General features: G+C 42.0%; 1 protein-coding gene across 2 annotated transcripts in view; it reads right to left on the reverse strand.

The window, feature by feature from the left end:
* The window catches only part of zgc:171482 (zinc finger protein), a 288,673-nt gene that overhangs the window by 79,798 nt on the left and 185,229 nt on the right, over window positions 1-23,646 (reverse strand). For both annotated transcript variants that reach the window (XM_034185159.1, XM_034185158.1), the window contains one exon: window positions 7,079-7,336. In XM_034185159.1, coding sequence (XP_034041050.1) covers window positions 7,079-7,336 — 258 coding nt within the window. The remainder of the gene's footprint in view (window positions 1-7,078; window positions 7,337-23,646) is intronic.

A 23,646-nucleotide genomic window follows, 5' to 3' on the forward strand; every position in this document is an offset into this window, starting at 1 on the left:
TCATTTCAAGCTCCATGTAACTTTAAAACCACACAAATGTTGAGACAGGCAGAGAGAAGGAAGAAATATTTTTTGATTTCATACAGTATGCTGGGTTATGTGGACTTTTGACCGTGTTATTTGAGGTTTAGAACATAATACTTTTCAATGATACAAAGTACATTTCGGTGCAGAAACTCTTTCTCTCCTCTTTCTCTCTCTCTCATAGACCCCGTTCATGCTACATCTCACTCAACCATCTTCCTCATTTTATTTTTCTTTTGAGCCTAAATTCTTGCAAATTTCTTTTTCATGTGGTTGTGTGGAGGTATGACAGCGTTACGAGCTTTAGAACATAACCCCTATGAAAACAATCAGAAAGTAACGGGATACTTGTCTGATTTAGTACATTTTCCTGTGCTGAAACAGTCTATCACTAACAGCCACACCTGTTCCTAATCCATCATTAATCCAACATCCTTAGGGCACGCAGCAGGTCTATGGAATAGTTGCATCAAGAGCACTTACATGAAGTGCTGATATGTATGTACAGATGGGGAGCGGCCACGTCTGAGCACACACAGCACAGCGAGCCGCCTCCCAGCTCATCGCTGACTAGACAGTCACTGACAGCTGCAAATAAGGACTCAGTGCACACGACGTGTCACATTGAAACACAGAGACCACCGCCAGGACAGGTATATTAATAAGTACTACACTCTCTACATACACAATTACATAACAAATAACTAAAACAACTGATCACATAACACAGAAATGGAGAGTGAGACGTTGGTGTGTTCGCTGAACGGATAAGGGGCATGGCCGCCGACAGCAGCAGTTGTTGAAATCTCCGGTTCTGGATGTCACTGCTGGAGAACACGTACCGCTTTGACGGACATGACCTAACAACTGTGTACTGTGACGCGTGTGTGTGTGCTTGCTGTCCTCACGTGGACATACATAAAAACATATATCGCTGTTGCAACGGGGTGCAGCGAGCGAGCGCATGAGTGCACAATGACAGGCTGTCCCAGGTGAAACGGACCATCAGATCATAACACGCAGCGGACAATCTGAATGTAACGTCAACCACGTGAACTCTGTTCTACATGACACGGTGTCTGTCCTGCGGCGTGCAGCCCATAGGACACGCGTGTCGGGCTGGACATGCGAACGGAGCCACCAGATGTGGACGTGATCAGAGCGCACTGCTTCATTCATGTCATGTCATGACTGCATGTCTATGACCATGGGTCATCTACAGAAGGACAGTTCATACTTGTATTGTCCGCTCGATAAGAGGGGTTCAATAAAATGCGGCGTTTTTTAATGGTATGTGGTTTTATTTTGTTTTCTCCACAGCAGAGGCGTGATGTGGCGCAACACGTTCCAGCTGCTTGCACTGTGTTTGTGCATGCATACGATCGTGAACGAAACCGTTGAACGAATCGGTATGTCGTGCACGCCTGTGCGACCGTGCGTCCCTCACAACAGCAGGTGGAATGTTTCGTGGTTCCCCAATTCATGTTTGGTTTACGGATTTTCTTCCGGTTTCTGTGTCTTTCGTGTTATGTGTGAAGAGGCCTTAAAGAACAGGTCTGTTCAACTTTGCAACACTTGCTTATGTTGTAGCTGTAAAGCCTAACATATGATTTCATATTTGAGAGAGCAATCAATTGACTAACATGAAACCCATTAGACAGATCAGACAAATTAACTGAGTTTTAAAGTTAAAAGCAATGAGGCGAGAGTTTGTTTCATCTGTAGTGCTCATCTTTAGAATAAATTACAGCCATTCTGTCAGGTCAACAACACAATGTTAGCCACAAACAAATTGTTATTGTATACAAAATAGAAAATGGATAGATGATTGTATTTTATGGTGTTATGGAGTCTACATAGCAGAAACAACAGACCATACTGATTTCCCAAAAAATGAATATACATTATCATAAATTAAGATAGCCTCTTACATAGCAAGGTATTTCTTTTTAGAGAAATACCATGATTTGAGACAATATTTGGACATTCATATGATCAGTTACATTCCATTATGGACTCTACAGGCCGACTATGAGTACTATTTATCATTTTTTTCTATGTTATTTTATTCTAAGCACAAACATACTCAGTATACAAGAATATACATGTGATTTTTAATACTAAAATTAACCCAGTGTAGCCAGCATGGCCTCGCTTCCCCGTAATTAAATAAATACATTGTTTTCTCAACCAAAAACCTGATGTTTGAATTGAAGACAAAGACAACCGTTTCACTCCTGACTGGGAAATTCCTGGTTCCATCTGGAGATAGCTCCAGAACACTCCATGGGCCCTTACATTCCAACAGAACATCATTTACAGCTTTTGAAAGTGGTCCTTGAAACCTGTATCTGTGAAGTTTCAGTCAGTGTAACTTATATAACATTATTATAATTGGTTCAAGTCAAAATTAGAAGCTTTCCAGGCATTTATCGCCTCAAGTCAAGCCAAGATATCTCTTCCTTTCACTAAAAAGGGGAAAAGAGACCTTTGTTTAAATGAAAAAGAACAGTATTTTGTCTGCATATAAAAAATTCTAATGTTGTCTGTATTGTTTAATCAAACAAACTGATTAACATATATTCCATTTAATGACATGTTCCTTGTAACTGCTGTTGTGTTAAATGTGATGTTTTTCTGAATTATCAATATTCAGACCACACTGTCAAAAGGGGTGGAGTTAATGATGTAAGTCCCCTTTTAAAAGTTCCAGAGTTTCTTCGCTCTCTCTGCCTCTTCGGCACTCCGCCACTCTTCTTTCTTTTTTTGCAAATGCATGCAGCTAAGTTACCACGTGGCTCTTTGTTCTGTGTTTTATTCTTTGGTTCAGAACTTTTAACAATTTACCAGCCTGGACAACTTTTTTTAAGGCCTGCCAAGTTGCTCATTTTTACAAGATAACTTCCGAGCGGAACTTTTCAGAATAAGAGTGAATTCATAGAAAGCAACTTTCCCTTTTTGTAATATTACAAGACCGCTTGCAAAACTTAACAATTTCTAAATTCACAAAAACTTTTAATCTGGTTGCAAAATCTTTAAAGCCACCAGCAGTGGTGGGCACAGTTCAGATAATCCGATAGCAGACAATTATCGAAGCTAATGTTTTTGCTATCAACCTTTCAGATAAGTTTTAAAACCATCATCAGACCAATTATCTTCTGATAAATTTAGTTCCGATAACTTTCAGTCCGATAACATTTTTTTTTGCTGGTAAAGTGAGCAAAGCTTAATGGTCAAAAATGCTTGTAAACCTGGAAATCAAACATTTTAGTCCATCTGTTGTGTGTTTGTAGCAGACTAGACTATTTATTCAGATGAATCCCAGTGAAACTAACAGGTAAGAATTTATATTTAATACATATATTTTACTCTGCCAATCAATGCAATCATGGACGTATTTCAGTTGTTTAAGCCGCAAGGTTGAAAGCGTGTGAAAAAAGAAGCAGCTTTTTATACTCAACAAAAATATAAACGCAACACTTTTGGTTTTGCTCCCATTTTGTATGAGATGAACTCAAAGATCTAAAACTTTTTCCACATACACAATATCACCATTTCCCTCAAATATTGTTCACAAACCAGTCTAAATCTGTGATAGTGAGCACTTCTCCTTTGCTGAGATAATCCATCCCCCCTCACAGGTGTGCCATATCAAGATGCTGATTAGACACCATGGTTAGTGCACAGGTGTGCCTTAGACTGTCCACAATAAAAGGCCACTCTGAAAGGTGCAGTTTTGTTTTATTGGGGGGGGATACCAGTCAGTATCTGGTGTGACCACCATTTGCCTCATGCAGTGCAACACATCTCCTTCGCATCATCCGTGAAGAGAACACCTCTCCAACGTGCCAAACGCCAGCGAATGTGAGCATTTGCCCACTCAAGTCGGTTATGACGACGAACTGGAGTCAGGTCGAGACCCCGATGAGGACGACGAGCATGCAGATGAGCTTCCCTGAGACGGTTTCTGACAGTTTGTGCAGAAATTCTTTGGTTATGCAAACCGATTGTTTCAGCAGCTGTCCGAGTGGCTGGTCTCAGACAATCTTGGAGGTGAACATGCTGGATGTGGAGGTCCTGGGCTGGTGTGGTTACACGTGGTCTGTTGTGAGGCTGGTTGGATGTACTGCCAAATTCTCTGAAATGCCTTTGGAGACGGCTTATGGTAGAGACATGAACATTCAATACACGAGCAACAGCTCTGGTTGACATTCCTGCTGTCAGCATGCCAATTGCACGCTCCCTCAAATCTTGCGACATCTGTGGCATTGTGCTGTGTGATAAAACTGCACCTTTCAGAGTGGCCTTTTATTGTGGGCAGTCTAAGGCACACATGTGCACTAATCATGGTGTCTAATCAGCATCTTGATATGGCACACCTGTGAGGTGGGATGGATCATCTCAGCAAAGAAGAAGTGCTCACTATCACAGATTTAGACTGGTTTGTGAACAATATTTGAGGGAAATGGTGATATTGTGTATGTGGAAAAAGTTTTAGATCTTTGAGTTCATCTCATACAAAATGGGAGCAAAACCAAAAGTGTTGCGTTTATATTTTTGTTGAGTGTAGTTCATAAATGACGGTGTATCTAATGCCGAGATAAACTATGACTTCTAATACTGTGTTTTACTGCTTTTGAAAGATGATTACAGTGTTTGGGGTTTTAATTTTTAATTCATTCATTTTTCATCATTTTTGATCCTTGAATTTACCCAGCAACGACAATGAAAGTGGTTTATCAGAAGCCGACAATGTAATATGACATGGCCGCGTCCAAATAAAAGTTATCGTTTATCTGTAATAAACATAATTTTTTTTTTTAGCAGTTTATCGGTTTAGTGTCATAAAAGATAACTTTTCCGTTATCGGATTAATGGATATCGAAGCTAACTTTTTGATTAGCTGTGCCCACCACTGGCCACCAGAAACCATTTTCACCCCTTGGGTCAAGCTGTAGCAGACCGACCTGCCAGGAGAAGCAAACAGCCAGCCTGCTGGCACACCAACTGAAGCCGACACTGCCTTGGGATCACCAGAGAGACCTGTGGTTAACCCCTCACCCAAGCAAGCTCAGGCCAAACCAGGCCCATCAACGACCGACGGCAATCGTGTTTTGGATCGCGAAACATGCGATTCCTGCTTCATGCGCACTTTATGTGCAAATTGACCAAATTCGCACTATGTGTGAAGGGGCCCTAAAGTTTAACACTACAATACAAATACTAAACAACCATATTTTTATTCATTACATTCTTTTGGTGCTCCCCGTAAGGCCAATAACACACAAGGCCATTCGATTATCAAAGTTCCACTACAAAGTGGTGCCTTATTGTGAGGCATACAAAATACTAAACATTTATACATACTAAACACTACACCAGGTTATGTCCTCATTATGAAACATTTATGGACTAAATCACCGGACACTATACAACGGATGTTTGATGGCTCTTTTACAGTGCACAAACCCACAGAATGTTCAGATTACCATGTTGTATATTAATTTTCAGAGCAAATCATACTACAGTTGTACTATGTGTGAAGGTGCGTTTGTTTGATATCTTTGATGTTTTGTCGTTAGTGTCGTATTTATTCACCTCTGAGATTGTCTTTTATTTCTGTTTGTTATTTCTCTACATATGCGGCCTTGGTTATTGTTAAAGTATTTTTGGTATCTTCTTTGTCCACGGTGTTCCTGCATTTCTGTTAGTCCTTTACTCCTGGGTCCCTCACTGTTGTTACACATCGACTCGGTACGTTGTATTCTGTGTTCACCTTGGTTTATTAAAGCACCTTGGTTTTTGTATCAGTTCATCTGAGTCTTGGCTGCCTTTTTCTGAGGTTTACTTTGACTCTGTTCCTGGGTCCATATCGTAAGTTTTCTCACATTACTGTGTACAGTATGCTTGGGTACATTTTTATTTTTGTGCGTGCGTGTGTGTGTGTGTGTGTGTGTTTGTGTGAAATCCACTGATGTGGCTGTACGTTGCTCAGCTGTGGTTATATGATGATGAAGATGATATAAAGCACGGGAATGAGTGCCAAAAGCGATTAATAAATTCATTGTGAAATGCTTCTGTAAAAATGGGGGGGGCAAGTATGTAAATCAGAGACAGCTGTTAGTGCACAGAATAATAATAATGAAATCCCAGACCTTATTACACTAACTGTAATCTAATCTCATCTCTCAATTAATGGCATGTAATATAAATTAATTTCAATCAAATCACATTAAAATGTCTTGGTTTGCATTTTGTGTGGGATTTGGGATTTTGGCCATCTGCGTGTAATAAGTTGTTATCGAGCACTCACAGCGTTGACCTTGAGAAGTGTATTTCGTCATAAGTATACACTGGCACCAGCAGAGGCTCTGTGACACTTTCACACCTCACAGCGCTGTCACTCATGAAAGGTATGCTGTAATATTAGACTCTCTCTCGACAACCAACATGAAAATGTTAGACTGCAGCAACCAGATGATGAATAATACGCATCCGAGTCTGTGTTGGTCTCAGACACAGTTAACTGCAGAAAAAGCAAATATTTGTCCCTCATGATAGATGTCCTAATACTGTCTTGTCATTGGATTAGACTGAGACCAAATCCTTTGACTACTCACCCAGTAAATTCTGCACAGCTCATGTATTATGCAAGTATGCAAACCATCTTTGGAATACTTTTTCCTTCTAGTGTATAAACACTAGAGACAGATAAAAGTAGGGAAAATGCAAGAGAGAAGGTTTTGGTCTAATTCAGCGGAATCATATGATTCAAGAACACAGAAAGACAGTCGTATAGAAACCGCATCTTTGTCCAGAGGTACAGTTTGGAAGGAGTAACTGCTAGTTTTATCAGTTTGTGTGAGAGTGATCCATGTGGCTTACCCCACTCTAATACTTTGAAATGTAACACTGCAATGAAAATATTACAAATATTTGGAAATGGATCCTCCCTGACAGGGAGCTGACTGTGATCTGTCCTGCTTATCACCTTCTCCTTGTATGTCTGCCCTTCACTCCTCATTTGCATTGGGCTAAGGGCCAAGAAACTGACCTGTGCTCTCTGTGGCATCCAGACTGCCTGCTAGCTGCTCCAGGAGTCGTGCCCTGGCTGCATTCCTGCGGTGCTTCTTGCCCTCGTAATGCTGCTGTGCCATCAGGGGGTTGTTGAACCAGGCTCCACACAGACAGCAGTACTTTGCAGCTTCTCTTCCACCGTTTCCACCATCCACCGGCACAGGCCAAGGCAAGGTCACAGGGGGAGCAGGGCATGCAGCAGGGTCTGTGGGCAATGGGGTGGAGGGGGAGGAATCTAAGAAGTACCCAAAACAGCAACAGAGAGAAGAGAGGGGGAATGGGAAGATAGAAGTGAGCATTCATGTTCTATTAAAATAAATTCCAAATTTAAAGCTTTTAAGACATTCACAAAATGAACAAAATGCACTTACATGGCTACATTTTGTAAACTCTAGTTTGTGTAAATTGGTAAATTGAACATGAAAGAGAAGAACAATAGGTTACTTGTTCTCCTTACTTAATACTCTAAAACTTGACATTAATTAATCTGAAATGGTTTGTGAAGATTGATTTAAATGAGGATGTGGCACCAACTTGTCAGAGAATTCAGTAGACACTGGTCATTAAAGCTCCCTGTGGTGAAACCTGCAGCAATATGATTGTTTTGTTAATTCTTTTTTTTTTACTCAGTTTGTTGTTTGTCACTTTGTCTCTGTGTATTTTATGCAAAGAATGCTGGATGTCTCTGAGAGCAAGGGAGAGGGAGAGGACAGCTCTTTAGACTTTTTTCTTCCTTCTCTGGCTCCATTGTTGTTTTTTGTGTTTGTTTCTATACAGTGGCCATTATATTAATATAACATCATTGTAGGAGCAGACTAATAAGGTGGATGCTATCTGTTACTGCAACACAAATCTGTAGTAACAGATTGTTTATAGATGATATCAATGCACCAGCTCTGTGAACGACTACACCTCATTTAAAGACAAACGCCCACATGAGCACAAGTCGTATTGTTATTTACAGAATGTGGGCAATGGACATAAAATGACAACTGCATTGGGAGGAATGACTCTTGTGTTGGGCTTTGTGCAGCTTCGCACCAAGTGCAAGATAGGGCCGTGAGAGGTACACTCTTTACTAACTGCAGAAGACTGTTCATAAACCAGTAGATCAATGAATTCACTCCTGACTGTTCTTGGCTCTCAGTCCCAAAGGTTTTAAGCCTCGGTCCCACCGAGTGAAGAAGGAGTGAAGAAGGAGCCACGCACCCTGTTTTTTTTTTGTTTGTTTCGTGAGCTATCGTGGCATTATAGTGGCTTAGAGTGGCTCTTAGAGGCATTATCTTCAGTTAACGAGGCTCCTCTCTGAGCGTGGCGCTAATTTCAAGATGTTCAAAATTTAGCAACAACAGCGTGGCGCAGTTTGTGTTCGAGTTACTGCGACGGCTTAGAGGCATTTGCGTGGTGCTTACGAGTCTGCAAAAAGTCCATTATCTGTGCGCCTGGCACCTTCGCAGGATCTGAGAGGCTATTTTTGGAGCGGCTCCTCCTCTTGCGCACACAATTGCACCTGCTCTGTGCGCTGGACTCTATATATTTTGTAGTGGATTAATCATTTTCTGCCAAACCTTGGATGTTGAAAACACTTCTAATCACTTCTGGCATCACAGAGGACTGTTTCCTCTGGACACTTTTTTTCCCCTCTCTTTCCTGCTCCATGTGGGATGTATTTTGAACAGCTTAAGGTAATTATTTTTAATGTTTTTTATAGCTTGATAAACAGTTCCTAGCTGTAAAAGTATGTCTGTATGTTGATGTCTGTTGTATGTAAAAGTATGTTGATTTAATATCTTGTTAATGGATCACATGACCTCAGCTGTGTGTGCGCACTGAGGCAGGACCTGAGAGGCTATTTTTGGAGGGCTCTCCTCTTGCGCACACAATTTCACCTGCTCTGTGCCCTGGACTCTATATAAAATAATTATTTTGTAGCGGATTAATCATTTTCTGTCAAACCTTGGATGCTGAAAGCACCTCTAATCACTTCTGGAATTAATGGATCACATGAGCTCCGCTGTGTGTGCGCACTGAGGCAGTGACTCATCATCACGCTTCAAACGAGCATTTAGGCAGAACGCCAGCTCACAAAAGAGTGATATTTCAGTCAATATACGAACACAAAAATAAAATTTGGGTGACTGCGTGAAAATGGATGTGTTGTGTGTGGGCCGCCAGAAGAGGAGGTACTGCTGGCCCACCACCAGTGGGCGCCCTGCCTGAAGTGCGGGCTTCAGGCACGAGAGGGCGCTGCCGCCATGGACACAGCCTGGGGTGACAGTTGTCACTCATTACCTCTTGACAGCTGTCACCCATCTACTCAACGTCCTCTCACTCCATAAAGACCAGACGTCATCTCCACCTTGTTGCCGAGATATCATACTTCATTGGAGGTAATATCCTCAGCCTTTGTGGTAATATTGAAAATCTGTTTATTGTGAGTGTTTGCAGGAGTACCGGTCCTTTTGTGGAGGCTGTGCAATACTGCACTCTTTTTCCTCTGAGGACGCGCTGCAAGTATTGAGTGAGAGGTGGAGGTGGCATTCCCACCGCTGTTGTTACTGGGTGTACACACACCCACACTTGACTGTCTTTGTTCTTCGCCAGCAGTACCAGATCCGACAGTCGGGGACGGTGATCACCTGGGAATTCGGGACTTGGCAGCTCCAGTATTAACCAGGTTCTGTGGCTGCGGAAATCGTGTGGTTCCGGCTCTTCTCAGGACAGACGTCTTCTATCCTCGAGCCTGCCCACACGTCACCTTTGTGATTGGACTGTAATTATATTCTGAGATTGTCTGTATGTTCGTTGTGCACATTTCACAACATTAAATTGTTACCTTTTTGGCTCATCTATTGGCCGGTCATTTGCGCCCCCTGTTGTGGGTCCGTGTCACTACACTTTCCCAACAGGATGTGTGTTTAAAGCCATGGAAGATAATAACTCCAGTGGAGCAGCTAAGAGCAGGAGCTGTGCGGCAACACAGGTGGAGAGCGCGCAAAAGACCGATTTTGAAGACATAACACAAAGTTCAAAGTTGTATCATGGTGACTTGTAAGCTGCGGAAGAAATAAAGAAATATATATTGAAAATGATCCACAGGTGTATATAATAAAACGCCCACCTCATTCTGTATGCAGAACGACACCGTGCGCAAAAGAGCGCTTTTGCAGAAATAACAGACGAACATAAAGTCAGAAGTGGATTCACGTTGTAAAAATGATTGTGTTTAAAGCCAGGGAAAAAATAAAGCCAGCAAGCCATGGATGGAAAGGAAGCCACTTAGAGCAGAGAGGCGGCTGTCCATGAAAGGACAACAGCAGCGTGCACACAAAAGAGCGCTTTTGCAGAAATAAACAGACGAACACAAAGTTAAAGTGGATTCACATTGTAAAAATGATTGTGCTTAAAGCCAGTTTAAAAATAAAGCCAGCAAGCCATGGATGGAACGGAAGCCAGAAAGAGCAGAGAGGCGGCTGTCCATGAAAGGACAACAGCAGCGCGCACGCAAAAGAGCGATTTTGTAGAAATAAACGGACAAACATAAAGTTTTGTGTGTTTAAAAGCCGCAAAAAAAAAAAAAAAAAAAGCCAGAGAGCCGCGGAGCCAGCGAGGAGCACAGAGGCGGCTCTCCAGGAACCCGTGGTTTGGGTCTAGCTGGTCTGGTGCATTACAGGTGGACAGCAGCCTGGCGCACAGTGCACAACTGCGGAACTGTGATGGAGTGTCTATTTTTGGACTGCGTTTAAAAAAAAAAAGGAAGGGACATCTTTAAATGCTGCTGTGAATCTGAATTGAAAACCCACACTTTAAAGGGACCAGGTGTGGGAGGGCTGGAGGTTTGGACCAAACTCATGCCTAAACGTGCGCCAACATGGCGTTATCATGGCGCTATCATGGCACTACATGGCTTAGTGTGGCTGATGCGAGCCATTCGAGGCTATAATGACAGGTGGTCGTGGCTCACTAGAGGCTGCTATGTGGCACATGCGGGGTACAGAGAGGCACATAGTGGCACCTTCATAGTGGATACGTGATAAATGAAAACGTGGGTCATTCTTCAAATAATCACCCCACACCCATGCGTGGCTCCTTCTTCAGCCTTCATTATTCGGTGGGACCGAGGCTTCAGTCAGTTTGCATGACAAAGCCCATTTGGCGGTGGAGATCTTTGGCTAAAACTGTAAAAAGCACACTGACTCCACACAGAAGATGAAGAAAAGCGGATGTGTGAGGATAATATTAGTGCCTATTAAATTGCAATTACATTAAATATTTTAGATGAAATATCTGTGATAGAGTAAAGCTTATTTGCCATTTGCACAAGTGCATTTCAGTACAAGCACAGTGGAATTCTTGTGTTTCTCCGAGTCACAAAAATTATTAAAAATACACAAAGCAGAATTTAGAAAACAACAATAAAAAAATAACAGAAAACACAAAAATAGAATAAACACAATAGACATTGTACAGATATATATGCAAACCAACTGTGAATTGAAAAAAGAAGAAGAGCAGCTCATATCTCATGTGGATACATTACTAATTATTGCACATGTATTGTTAAATATTGCACATTTAGGTGAATAACTGCAAAATACTTAACAATGACATTTGTTGCATTGAATGGAATTATTTTACCCATAGAGTGCCTCTGGTATATTCACAACACTTCACTTTTTCCACATTTTTTTATGTTACAGCCTTATTCCAAAATGGAGCAAATTATTTTCCCCCTCAAAATTATACTCATAACACCCCATAATGACAACATTTTATTCTTTTTTAATTTTTACAAATTTCATTCATTCATCTTCAACCGCTTTTCCGGGTTCAGGTCGCGGGGGCAACAGCTCCAGCAGGGGACCCCGGACTTCCCTTTCCCATGCCACGTTGACCACCTCTGACTGGAGGATCCCGAGGCGTTCCGAGGCCAGTATGGAGATATAATCCCTCCACCTAGCCCTGGGTCTTCCCTGGGGTCTCCTCTCAGATGGATATGCCTGGAACACCTCCCTAGGCAGGCGGCCAGGAGGCATCCTTACGAGATGCCTGAACCACCTCAGCTGGCTCCTTTCAATGTGAAGGAGCAGCGACTCTACTCTGAGCTTCCCACGGATGACCAAACTTTTGCAAATTTATTAAAAATAAAAAAAATAAGAAATCACATGTACATAAGTATTCACACCCTTTGTTCAATACTATGTTGATGCGCATTTGGCAGCTCTCTCAGGTTGGATGGGGAGCGTCAGTGCACAGGCATTTTCAGATCTCTCCAGAGATGTTCAATTGGATTCAGGTCTGGGCTCTGGCTTGGCCACTCAAGGACATTCACAGAGTTGTCCTGAATCCACTCTTTCATATAGTGGCTCTGTGCTTATGGTCATTGTCCTGCTGAAAGATGAACTATCGCACCAATCTGAGGTGAAGAGTTCTCTGGAGCAGGTTTTCATCCAGGATGTCTCTGTACATTGCTGCATTCATCTTTCCCTCAATCTTGACTAGTATCCCAGTTCCTGCTGCTGAAAAACATCCCCACAGAATGATGCTGCCACCACCATGCTTCTTAGTAGGGATGGTGCCTGGTTTCCTACAGAAAAGATGCCTGACATTCACATCAAAGAGTTCGATCTTTGTCTCATCAGACCAGAGAATGTTTGTTTCTCATGGTCCTTCAGGTGCCTTTTGGCCAACTCCAGGTGGGCTGCAATGTGCCTTTTACTAAGGAGTGGCTTCCGTCTGGCCACTCTACCATACAGGCCTGACTGGTGGATTGCTGCAGAGATGGTTGTCTTTCTGGTAGGTTCTCTTCTCGCCACACAGGAATGCTGGAGGTGTGACAGAGTGACCGTGGGGTTCTTGGTCACCTCCCTGACTTAGGCCCTTCACCCCCGATTGCTCAGTTTAGACAGGCAGCCACCTCTAAGAAGAATCCTGGTGGATCTGAACTTATTCCATTTATAGATGATGGAGACCACTGTGCTCATTGGGACCTTCAAAGCAGCAGAAAGGTTTGTGCCTTGAGACAATCTTGTCTCAGAGGTCTACAGACAATTGCTATAACTTCATGCTTGGTTTGTGCTCTGACCTGCACTGTCAACTGTGGGACGTAATATGTAGACAGGTGTGTGCCTTTCTAAATCATGTCCAATCAACTGAATTTAACCCAGGTGGACTCCAATTAAGCTGTGGAAACAACTCAAGGATGATCAGTGGAAACAGGATGCACCAGAGCTCAGTTTTTAGCTTCATGGCAAAGACTGTGAAAATTTATGTACATGTCATTTCTTAGTTTCTTATTCATAATAATTTTTTTCAAATTGTCATCATAGGGTATTGTGTGTAGAATTTTGAGAGAAAAAAAATGAATTACACCCATTTTGGAATCAGGCTGTAACATTAAAAAATGTGGGAAAAGTGAAGCGCTGTGAATACTTTCCAGATTCACTGCACGTCCTCATTTTCTGTGACAACATAAAAAGAAAAGACAAACGACAAGCTTCCAGGTGACCTGCTACTCATGACACGACACTGGTGGTTACCATGGTGATTGACCATTAATAGCAAACAAGCAGTGACATGTCGAGAGGACGTGGCTGCAGCTCACGCAGCGAGAGCTGCGCATGTGTACATGTTTGTGCATCAGTCTGTGTTGCTTGTTTTGTGGCAGATTGAATTAATAATCCATGCATGAAAGAAAGTGTGTAGGCTTCAAAGCATGTGCATGAGAAAAAAAAAGTCTCCAGAATAGTTTGTCTCACTATAGATAGTATAGATCACGGAAAAAACAAAAACGTCTTTGCTCACACCGTTTATGTGAAGGCAGGGAGGAGGTGTTACTGTAGGTCCACAGCCAAACGGTGTGAGAGAGCTTCTAATGCCAGATGGCATGTCCAAATGCACCGATTCGCCATCCACAGTGTGTCAATGACTCTGGACTTGCATGCATATTTAATATTAGATCACGAGCAAAAACCCACTTACACATGCTGCTTTTACGCCTGAGTGAATCAGATCTGTTGCATTGACCATCAGCTCACTAACACATGAAGTGTCAACCCCCCAGTGATGGTGATTTGTGTGTTACTGTGGTTAAACTTTAGCCCTGTGAAACTGATTGGTTGTATGTACCTTGATGTGTCTTCTGGCTCTGTTCACATAGTTACTGTATCTATGGTTGCATCTTTGTTCATCTCGCCAACCACACCCACTCAAGATAGCCTTCATTATCTCCAGCAATCCTCTACCCTGTAACTCACTTTTTTTGCTTAATCTCCATAAATCAAACTCTTTGTCACTCAGGGGTATGGCTGGGCCGTCATGGCTGCAGCTTGAGGGTATCATTTGTGTGTGTGCATCTGTGTTAGTGAAGCTTCCGTGCTCTGACAGCTCTGTAGAACAACACGTGCTGAGCAGCAACAGCAAAGATTTTTTTCTCTCCATCTCTTGTTTTCTCACACTTTATTTCTCCTGCCTGTGATTGCTGCGCAATAAAGCATAAATAAATGTTTTTCAGAGAATGGAGCAGAGGGCACAAGCATGACTTGAAGTGGACAAGGAAGTGGTTTGGGATTTTATCTCAACTGTAAAAAGCCATGACACAGGTACACTGCTGGTCCCTCAATTTCTAAATGACAGAGATATTACTAAGTATGCTAAACCTCCAGTATTAAGACATGTCAAAATATGACGGTTTTAGTATTAATTTCAGCTAAATTTATACCACTAGTGTTGCACCTTAACAGTGTTAGTTTTAAATCAGTTTGGGATCTACCTTGATGGATGATGCAACAGCAAATTGCACAAAAGACAAATGGCAAACCCATTTGGTGTGTGTGTCCTAACACACATTGTGAATTAAGCAGTGGAAAATATTAGCACAAAGGAGAGCTCATGGCAGAAAGGGGCTGGTTTAATGCTCCATGCGACATAGGGTTTACTTTGTAATTGTGTCATGAAATCAGATTTGGACCACTGGCTACAGAATTCCCTGCCCCCCTACCCCCGACAAACCTCCAAGACTATATTTTTCTCAAGCCTTAGAGTGTCCTGGATATGAAATCAAATGTTAACATTGCCTAGGTTGGGATGATCATGCCATTTTGGCTCAATATTATAAGGCACCATCAAATGTCATGGTGATCACCTTGTGTTGCAGTGATGATTTCTGAGGTTAAAACAGAATGCATAAATAGAAATGTGATATTAAACAAAATCTTTGCATCTACTGACTTAAATGCAGACTAATATTGGGAGTTGAAGTATACTTTAGTGTCAAGTGATGTATCAGTTCACCTTTGATGGTAAGAGGACAAAGAAGGTGTAACTTGAAAAGCTGTGTTCTACTCAAGAGGCATCTGATTGCAGAGTAAGTCTGTACTGTCTGCCTGGAAATACGCAAATACTGACCAAAGTTACTGAGCTACACACATCACTGCACTGTGCTCATGTGTCTGCATACAGGATGTGACACAACCTAGTGCATTTTTAGAGGGCTTGGAAAGCTGGAGGAGTTAAAACTCGTCAACAGAATCCAAAGTTTGTAGCTGCTTTGACCAAACCTTGGAGAAACAAGAACTAGAAGATTTCATTTATGCCAATTATGGTCATCCCAGAGTAAACAAGGCCAATTAACTTTGATATATTCGCTCAACCCATTGAAGAATGTTGATCTTGGAAAACTTCCATCATGCAGAAGAGGTCTGGAACAGCACAATGGATGGTTGAACTATCAGGTGGTAATCTGGAACAGGGCACATATTACAAAACCAAACATTCCTGATATAAAGTTTGGACATCCATAGGAGTTGAAGGAGGACCGCTGAGCCACCATGCTGCCTTATGCAAAAAAAAAAAAAAAAAAAATGTAAGTCCCTTCAGCTGCTCCCTTGTTTGGACTTGGATGGCCACAGCAAATCCGAGGCAGATCTGCATGTTGAATTGGCCCTTCTTGATGAAACTCCACATTGCATGGAGAAAGCTGCCAGTGTAAAAATTAGCACAGCTATAACAGCTATTTTTGTAACTTCTGAGTTCATACCCTTTCTGTTTGTTTGTCAACACTGATTTCAGCCTTACTGAATGAAATATAATTTTTGTAATCGGGCACTGCAGTCTCGTTTGAGGGCGGGCGCTAAAGGGTTACAATATGACGCATATGATGTCATTTCTCTACTTCCGGGGACAGAAACACGGCACTTTTTCTGAGATCTTGGGTAAATTACACGCAAACAAAGTGAAAATACAAAGAAAAAGTGATGACGCAGTGTAAAGTGTACATGTGTTGCGGTTTGTTTATGACTCAGAGCTCAAACATGTCGAGGCGGTTGTGCAGGTGAGAGAACGTAGCTACTCTGGTTAGCTGTGTAGGCTAACACTTACCGACATGATGTCTCCCATTCGCCTCGTCTTTCCTTCTCCACTAGGAACCGAAAAAAATGGCACTTTTCGCGACTGCTTCGGTGACTGCAGCCGAAAACAAAACAGTACACCATTTATCCATGTGAAGTTATGCTGTGTATATATTGCACAACGGCAGTGTAGGTCCACGTAAGTGGTCAAATCCCGCAATATCACACAGGGTCCAAATGAGACTGCAGTTCCCTATTTGTGTCCAATATTGATAATTAAGGTATCACATGGTAAAGTGCTACGTTGGGCTTAAACTTATATGTAATATTCATCAACAATGATTCCTATTTTAATTGGAAGAATGTTTATGGAAATGTTATTATGTTTTAAACATGCTAGAAATTTTAAGACAGTCATAGTGAAATACATCTCACCATCTTATTGTTGAATTCATGACAATCACATTTGTTGATACATCATGATATTGAGGCAAAATGACATCCCATCCGATGCAACGCTAACATTTGATTTCATATTAAGGACACTCTAAAGGCATCAGAAAAACATAGTCCTGGTACGCATAAGAGACGTAATACTGGACGTTAGGGATGTCCCGATCAAGTATTTTTGTCCCTGATGTCGAGTGTGTATCTGCCAATGCCGACTCTTGATCTAGTACTTGTATTTACCTGGTACTTACACTTGCACAAAGCACAAAGCAGGTATATTAAATTCAATAACTCAACAGCTCAACAGCTCTTCAGTACAGTAAGAAAACAAAAATACCTTCAATCCAAGCTGCTCCTTAAAGATTTTTTTTATTTACTTATTTATTTACGACCCCAATTCCAATGAAGTTGGGATGTTATGTAAAATGTAAGTAAAAACAGAATACAATGATGTGCAAATCCTCTTCAAGCTATATTCAATTGAATACACCACAAAGGCAAGATATTTAAAGTTCAAACTGATAAACTTTGTTGTTTTGTGCAAATATTTGCACATTTTCAAATGGATGCCTGCAACACATTTAAAAAAAGACTGGGAAAGTTGATGAATGCTCAAAGAACACCTAATTGGAAACAGGTGAGTGTCATGATTGGGTATAAAAGGAGCATCCCCAAAAGGCTCAGCCATTCACAAGCAAAGATGGGGTGAGGATCACCATTTTGTGAACAACCGCAAGAAAAAATAGTCCAACAGTTTAAGAACAATGTTTCTCAATGTTCAATTGCAAGGAATTTAGGGATTCCATCATCTACAGTCCATAATATAATCAGAAGATTCAGAGAATCTGGAGAACTTTCTACATGTAGGCGGCAAGGCCAAGAGCCAACACTGAATGCCTGTGACCTTCGATCCCTCAGGCGCCACTGCATTAAAAACAGACATCATTGTGTAAAGGATCTGACCACGTGGGCTCAGGAACACTTCAGAAAACCACTGTCAGTTAACACAGTTCGTCGCTACATCTACAAGTGCAAGTTAAAAATCTGCCATGCAAAGCAAAAGCTGTACATCAACAACATCCAGAAATGCCACCGCCTTCTCTGGGCCCAAGCTCATTTGAAATGGACAGATGCAAAGTTGAAAAGTGTGCTGTGGTCTGATGAGTCCATATTTCAAATTGTTTTTGGAAATCATGGACGTTGTGTCCTCCAGACAAAAGAGGAAAAACACCATCCAGATTGTTACCAGTGCCAAGTTCAAAAGCCAGTATCTGTGATGGTATGGGGGTGTGTTAGTGCCCATGGCATGGGCAACTTACACATCTGTGATGGCACCATCAATGCTGAAAGGTACATCCAGGTTTTGGAGCAACACATGCTGCCATCCACGCAATGTCTTTTTCAGGTACGTCCCTGTTTATTTCAGCAAGACAATGCCAAGCCACGTTCTGTACATGTTACAACAGCGTGGCTTCATAGTAAAAGAGTGCGGGTACTAGACTGGCCTGCCTGCAGTCCAGACCTTCGCCAACTGAAAATGTGTGGCACATTATGAAGCGCAAAATATGCCATTATGACCCCAGATTGTTGAACAACTGAAGTCGTACATCAAGCAAGAATGGGAAAGAATTCCACCTACAAAGCTTCAACAATTTGTGTCCTCAGTTCCCAAATGCTTATTGAGTGTTGCTAGAAGGAAAGGTGATGTAACACAGTGGTAAACATACCACTGTCCCAGCTTTTTTGAAACATGTTGCAGGCATCCATTTCAAAATGAGCAAATATTTGCACAAAAACAAAAGTTTATCAGTTTGGACATCAAATATCTTGTCTTTGTGGTGTATTCAATTGAAAAGAGGTTAAAGAGGATTTGCAAATCATTGTATTCTGTTTTTATTTACATTTTTCACAACATCCCAACTTCATTGGAATTGGGGTTGTATTTCTAACAGTCGCTAATAAAGTCCTAATAATAAACTTACAGACATTTGGTAGAGGATCCAAGCTTGAGGAAAACATAAACACCACGTACCACCCCCCAGGCGGTGACAGGGATATGTGTATTTGTGTATGTGTGTCTTCAGATGTGCATGAATGCAAGGAAGCTTCTGTCATTCTATATATATATGTGCTTCTGGTGACTGAATCTGCATAGGTGTACAGTGTGTACAATGAGTTTGGATGGAGTCAATTTGGCTGTAAATCTCAGAGTAATCATGAAGGCTTTTTTTGATTTCATTATCTTTGAAATCATTTTGTCTCTCTGGTCAGTCCTCCTTTCTTCATAGTCATTCTCTATTTTTTACCTTCATCATGTCCTTTAGTCTTAAAAAGTTTGCTATACAGAAGCCAAACTTATAGCTGATGCTTTTTTACCTGTTTAATACTTCTGTTAGTTTTTCAGTGTAACTGCTGTGAATTTTAATAAATTTATTTGCGTCTGTGTGAGCCTTAGGAGTGGTTAGCTTATCCATTATTGGTTAGCTCGTGTTTGCTTGGCTACATTCTTGAATTTCTTAGTGCACAAAGTACACTATTAATTCTACTTTACATCCTCCGTAAATCCTGCGTGATGTTGGAAGATAGGGTGGCTCTCTTAGAGAGCCGTGTCCGTAAGTTAGAGCAGCTTCTTAGCGCAGTGGAGTTAGATGTTACGGGCACTCCAGATGAGGGTAGTGTTGGGCCAGCTAGCGAGCCCATTAGTATCAGCTTAGAAATGCTGGCTGTGGAGGATGCTTTCGGACTGTGGCAAGGCGGAGGAAGCCCCATAGGGCTTGGTGCCCGGTTGTGGCACCCCGATCACACTCGCCAGTGCGAACTGTGAATCGGTTCTCCCCCTTGGATTTGCCAGATGTGAATTCTCTGAGCCCACAAGTGACTTCCACGCCTGTTTCTAGGCCGAAACACCGGACTTTAGTGATAGGGGATTCTATCACCCGCAAAGTCAGGTTACAGACGGCGGCTGACGTTAAATGTATTCCTGGGGCCAGAGCTCCCGACATTGCATCTCATCTTAGGGTGCTGAAGCTGCAGAAGGGAAGACAGACGAAGGAACATGACATGAGGTATAGTCACATAGTTATTCACGTTGGCACCAATGATATCAGGATGAAGCACTCAGAGGTCACAAAAATGGACATAGAGAGGACTTGTGACCTTGCCAGAAAGATGTGTCGGCATCGATTAATAGTCTCTGGTCCCCTCCCCTCCCGGGGTACTGACGAGGCGTTTAGCAGGCTGACATCGTTAAATAGGTGGCTGGCGCAGTTTTGTAGACAGCAAGGCTTTAGCTTTATTGATAACTGGGCTTCGTTCTGGGGCCGTCGTGGCTTGCTGATGCCTCCACCCTACTGGGGAAGGCGCCGCCATCTTGTCTGCGAACATAGATAGAGCTCTACAGGGAGGGTAACATTAGGAATCTACAGCAGGCCACGGAGCAGGTGATTAGAGACCCTGCAAGGCTTATGATAAATGTGGGTGTGGAATCCATTAGTTTAGCGGGGAATTTAGTGCAGAAAATCCACTATGGTGATAGTGCAATTTATTTGCCAGGGAGGGAATTTCAACAAGTTGAGACTGTGGCCTGCTTCCATAGTCGTGTCCATAAAAATCATAGAGGGATATGCTTTCCAAACTTAATACCCATTACTATATTGGATGATGTTGAAATTGAGGATGGCCCAGTGGTTGTTCTAGCAATAGCAAAGATTTCATATCTGCGTGGAATGTCTTAAACCTAAACCTACTTCTAGGCATCTTATATATGCTACTCTGGAACCACCCCTAAACCCAAACAGTTCAACTGTCAACCCCACTGAGGTCCTTAGACTGGGTCTCATTAACATAAGATCACTGTCCTCAAAATCATTGTTGATCAATGATCTAATTATTGATCATCACTTAGACATGACTGGGCTATGTGAAACCTGGCTTAAACCTACAGCTGTCCTCCCCTTAAATGAGGCCTGCCCACTAGCATATACATTTTGTCACGTCCCTCGTGATGCGAAGCAAGGCGGGGGTGTTGCTCTTATTTATAAATCTAGGTTTAGCTTATTAGCTGTAGGGGGTTACAAATATCACTCGTTTGAGCATCTGATTCTCTGCTCTGCTCAGGATATTACACATTGCCAAGGTCAGAAGAATAAAAATCAGTCGTATTACTTTGTCACTGTATATAGGCCTCCTGGCCCATATTCTGAATTCTTAGATTAATTTGATGCGTTCATTTCTAACTTGTCAACTAGTGTAGATAACATTCTGATCATTGGTGACTTTAACATTCATATAAATAAGCCTTCTGATCCCCTCTGCAAATCATTTATGGAAATTGTGGATGCATTAGGATTTCGGCAATGCATTCAGGATTCAACGCACATTAGTGGAAATACCCTGGATCTGGTTCTCGCACGTGGTTTTACTGTCACGAATATTGACATCATGCCTCTTACATCAGTGGTGACTGATCACTCACTTATTAATTTTACAGTTTTGCTGCCGTGTTAGTGGAACAACAACCTTATATATCATTACGGCGATGCATCAACTACTCAACTAAGACTGAACTTGAAGCTAGACTGCCTGATGTCTTAGCTTCACATTTGACAAATACCCAGTCAGTAGACAGACTTGTGGATAGTTTAAACTCAGTGCTCAAAACTACACTCGACAAGATTGCACCACCTGTGTTAAAACTGTGCTCCCCCAAATCAGTTACCTTGGTTCAATGATTATCTGCGTGACCTCAAGCATAAAGCAAGAGGTCTAGAACGGAAATGGCGTTGTTCAAAATTAGAAGTATTTCACCTTGCGTGGCGTGATGCTATCTTAGACTATAAGCATGAATTATTGGCTACAAAGCGGACTTACTACTCTGATTTGATCAACAAAAACAAGCATAACTCAAAGCTCTTGTTCGACACGGTGGCAACACTTATTTATGGACAACACCCTGTAGTTCGCTCTCCTTTTACAGCACAAGATTTCCTGGATTACTTTGGGAAGAAAATAGAAGACATCAGGTTAAACATATCCCGGCATGCCTTAATCCAGCCACTACAACCTGCTATTGATGTGGGCGCCACTACCTAGATTTACAGAATTTGACAGTATCTCACTAGGCATGCTGACAAAACTCGCAATGTCAACAAAAAGCAAAACCTGTTTATTTGATCCTATACCAACAAAACTGTTTAAGGACCTGTGGCCCACTCTTGGGCCGACTGTGCTGGAAATGATTAATCTTTCTTTAACTTCTGGATCTGTTCCTAAATGTTTCAAATCTGCAGTGATTAAACCATTACTTAAGAAACTTAATCTTGACCCTAGTGTATTGACAAACTATCGGCCGATATCAAATCTATCATTTTTCTCTAAAATTCTGGAAAAAGTGGTGTCACGGCAGCTCGTAGACTATCTTACTGAGAATAATCTCTTTGAGCCACTGCAGTCTGCTTTTAGAAAATATCATTCCACAAAGACGGCTCTCACTAAAGTGGTGAATGATCTTCTGTTTACAATGGATTCGGACACCACTACGGTTCTGTTGCTGTTAGATTTCAGTGCTGCATTTGATACAGTGGATCATCATATTCTACTTGATAGGCTGGAAAATCATTTTGGGATTACTGGGAGTGCCCTTGCACGTCATACTTGACCAGTCATTCTCACTGTGTTTTGTACAGTAACACTACCTCTAACCTTAGTGATATGAAATTTGTGGTTCCACAGGGGTCTGTCTTAGGCCCCCTGCTTTTCTCCCTTTATATAGCACCCCTTGGGCACATATTGCGGCGTTTTGGGATTACCTTTCACTGCTATGCAGATGATACTCAGTTATACATGCCAATAACTGCTGGTAATCTCATTCACATAAAATCCTTAGAAGATTGCCTTGCAGCAGTGAGAAGTTGGATGTCTAGAAACGTCCTACTTTTAAACTCTGATAAGGCTGAAATGATGGTTCTTGGTCCAGTGAGACATCGGCATCAATTTGACCAGTTAATGCTCAGCCTCGGCTCGTGTGTCATACATCACACTGACAAAGTGAGGAACCTTGGGGTAATTTTTGATCCTTCGTTGTCCTTTGGCCTCCACATTAGAAATATTACTAGGACTGCTTTCTTCCACCTGCGAAATATAGCAAAGATTAGTCCCATCCTGTCTATGGCTGATGCTGAGACCCTGATCCATGCATTTATCTCTTCTAGATTGGACTACTGCAATGTTCTATTTTCTGGTTTACCGCAGTCTAGCATTAGGGGTCTCCAGTTGGTTCAAAATGCTGCAGCCAGACTTTTTGACACGAAGCAGAAAGTTCAACCACATTACACCCATTTTGGCATCACTTCACTGGCTTCCTGTCCCAGTGAGATCAGATTTTAAGGTTCTGCTACTAACCTATAAAATTATTCATGGACTGGCACCCTCCTACCTAGCTGACCTAATTAAACCTTACGTACCGGCCCGGGCTTTACGTTCTCAGGGTGCAGGACTACTTTGTGTCCCTAAGGTGAATAAGAAGTCTGCGGGTCACAGAGCTTTTTCTTATCGTGCCCCTGTTCTGTGGAATGATCTCCCTGCGTCAGATTCTGAGGAGACTTTCAAGTCCAGACTTAAGACGCACTTATTTTCCCTTTCATATAGCTAGCATACTGGTACAGTTTTGTTTTACGCTTTTTACTCTTTTAATTCATTTTATTAGTAATTGGAGCGGGCCGCGGCCTCAACTTTACCTAAATTCTGGGTC

This window comes from Thalassophryne amazonica, chromosome 13 (assembly GCF_902500255.1).
Source record: "Thalassophryne amazonica chromosome 13, fThaAma1.1, whole genome shotgun sequence".
Classification (NCBI taxonomy): domain Eukaryota; kingdom Metazoa; phylum Chordata; class Actinopteri; order Batrachoidiformes; family Batrachoididae; genus Thalassophryne; species Thalassophryne amazonica.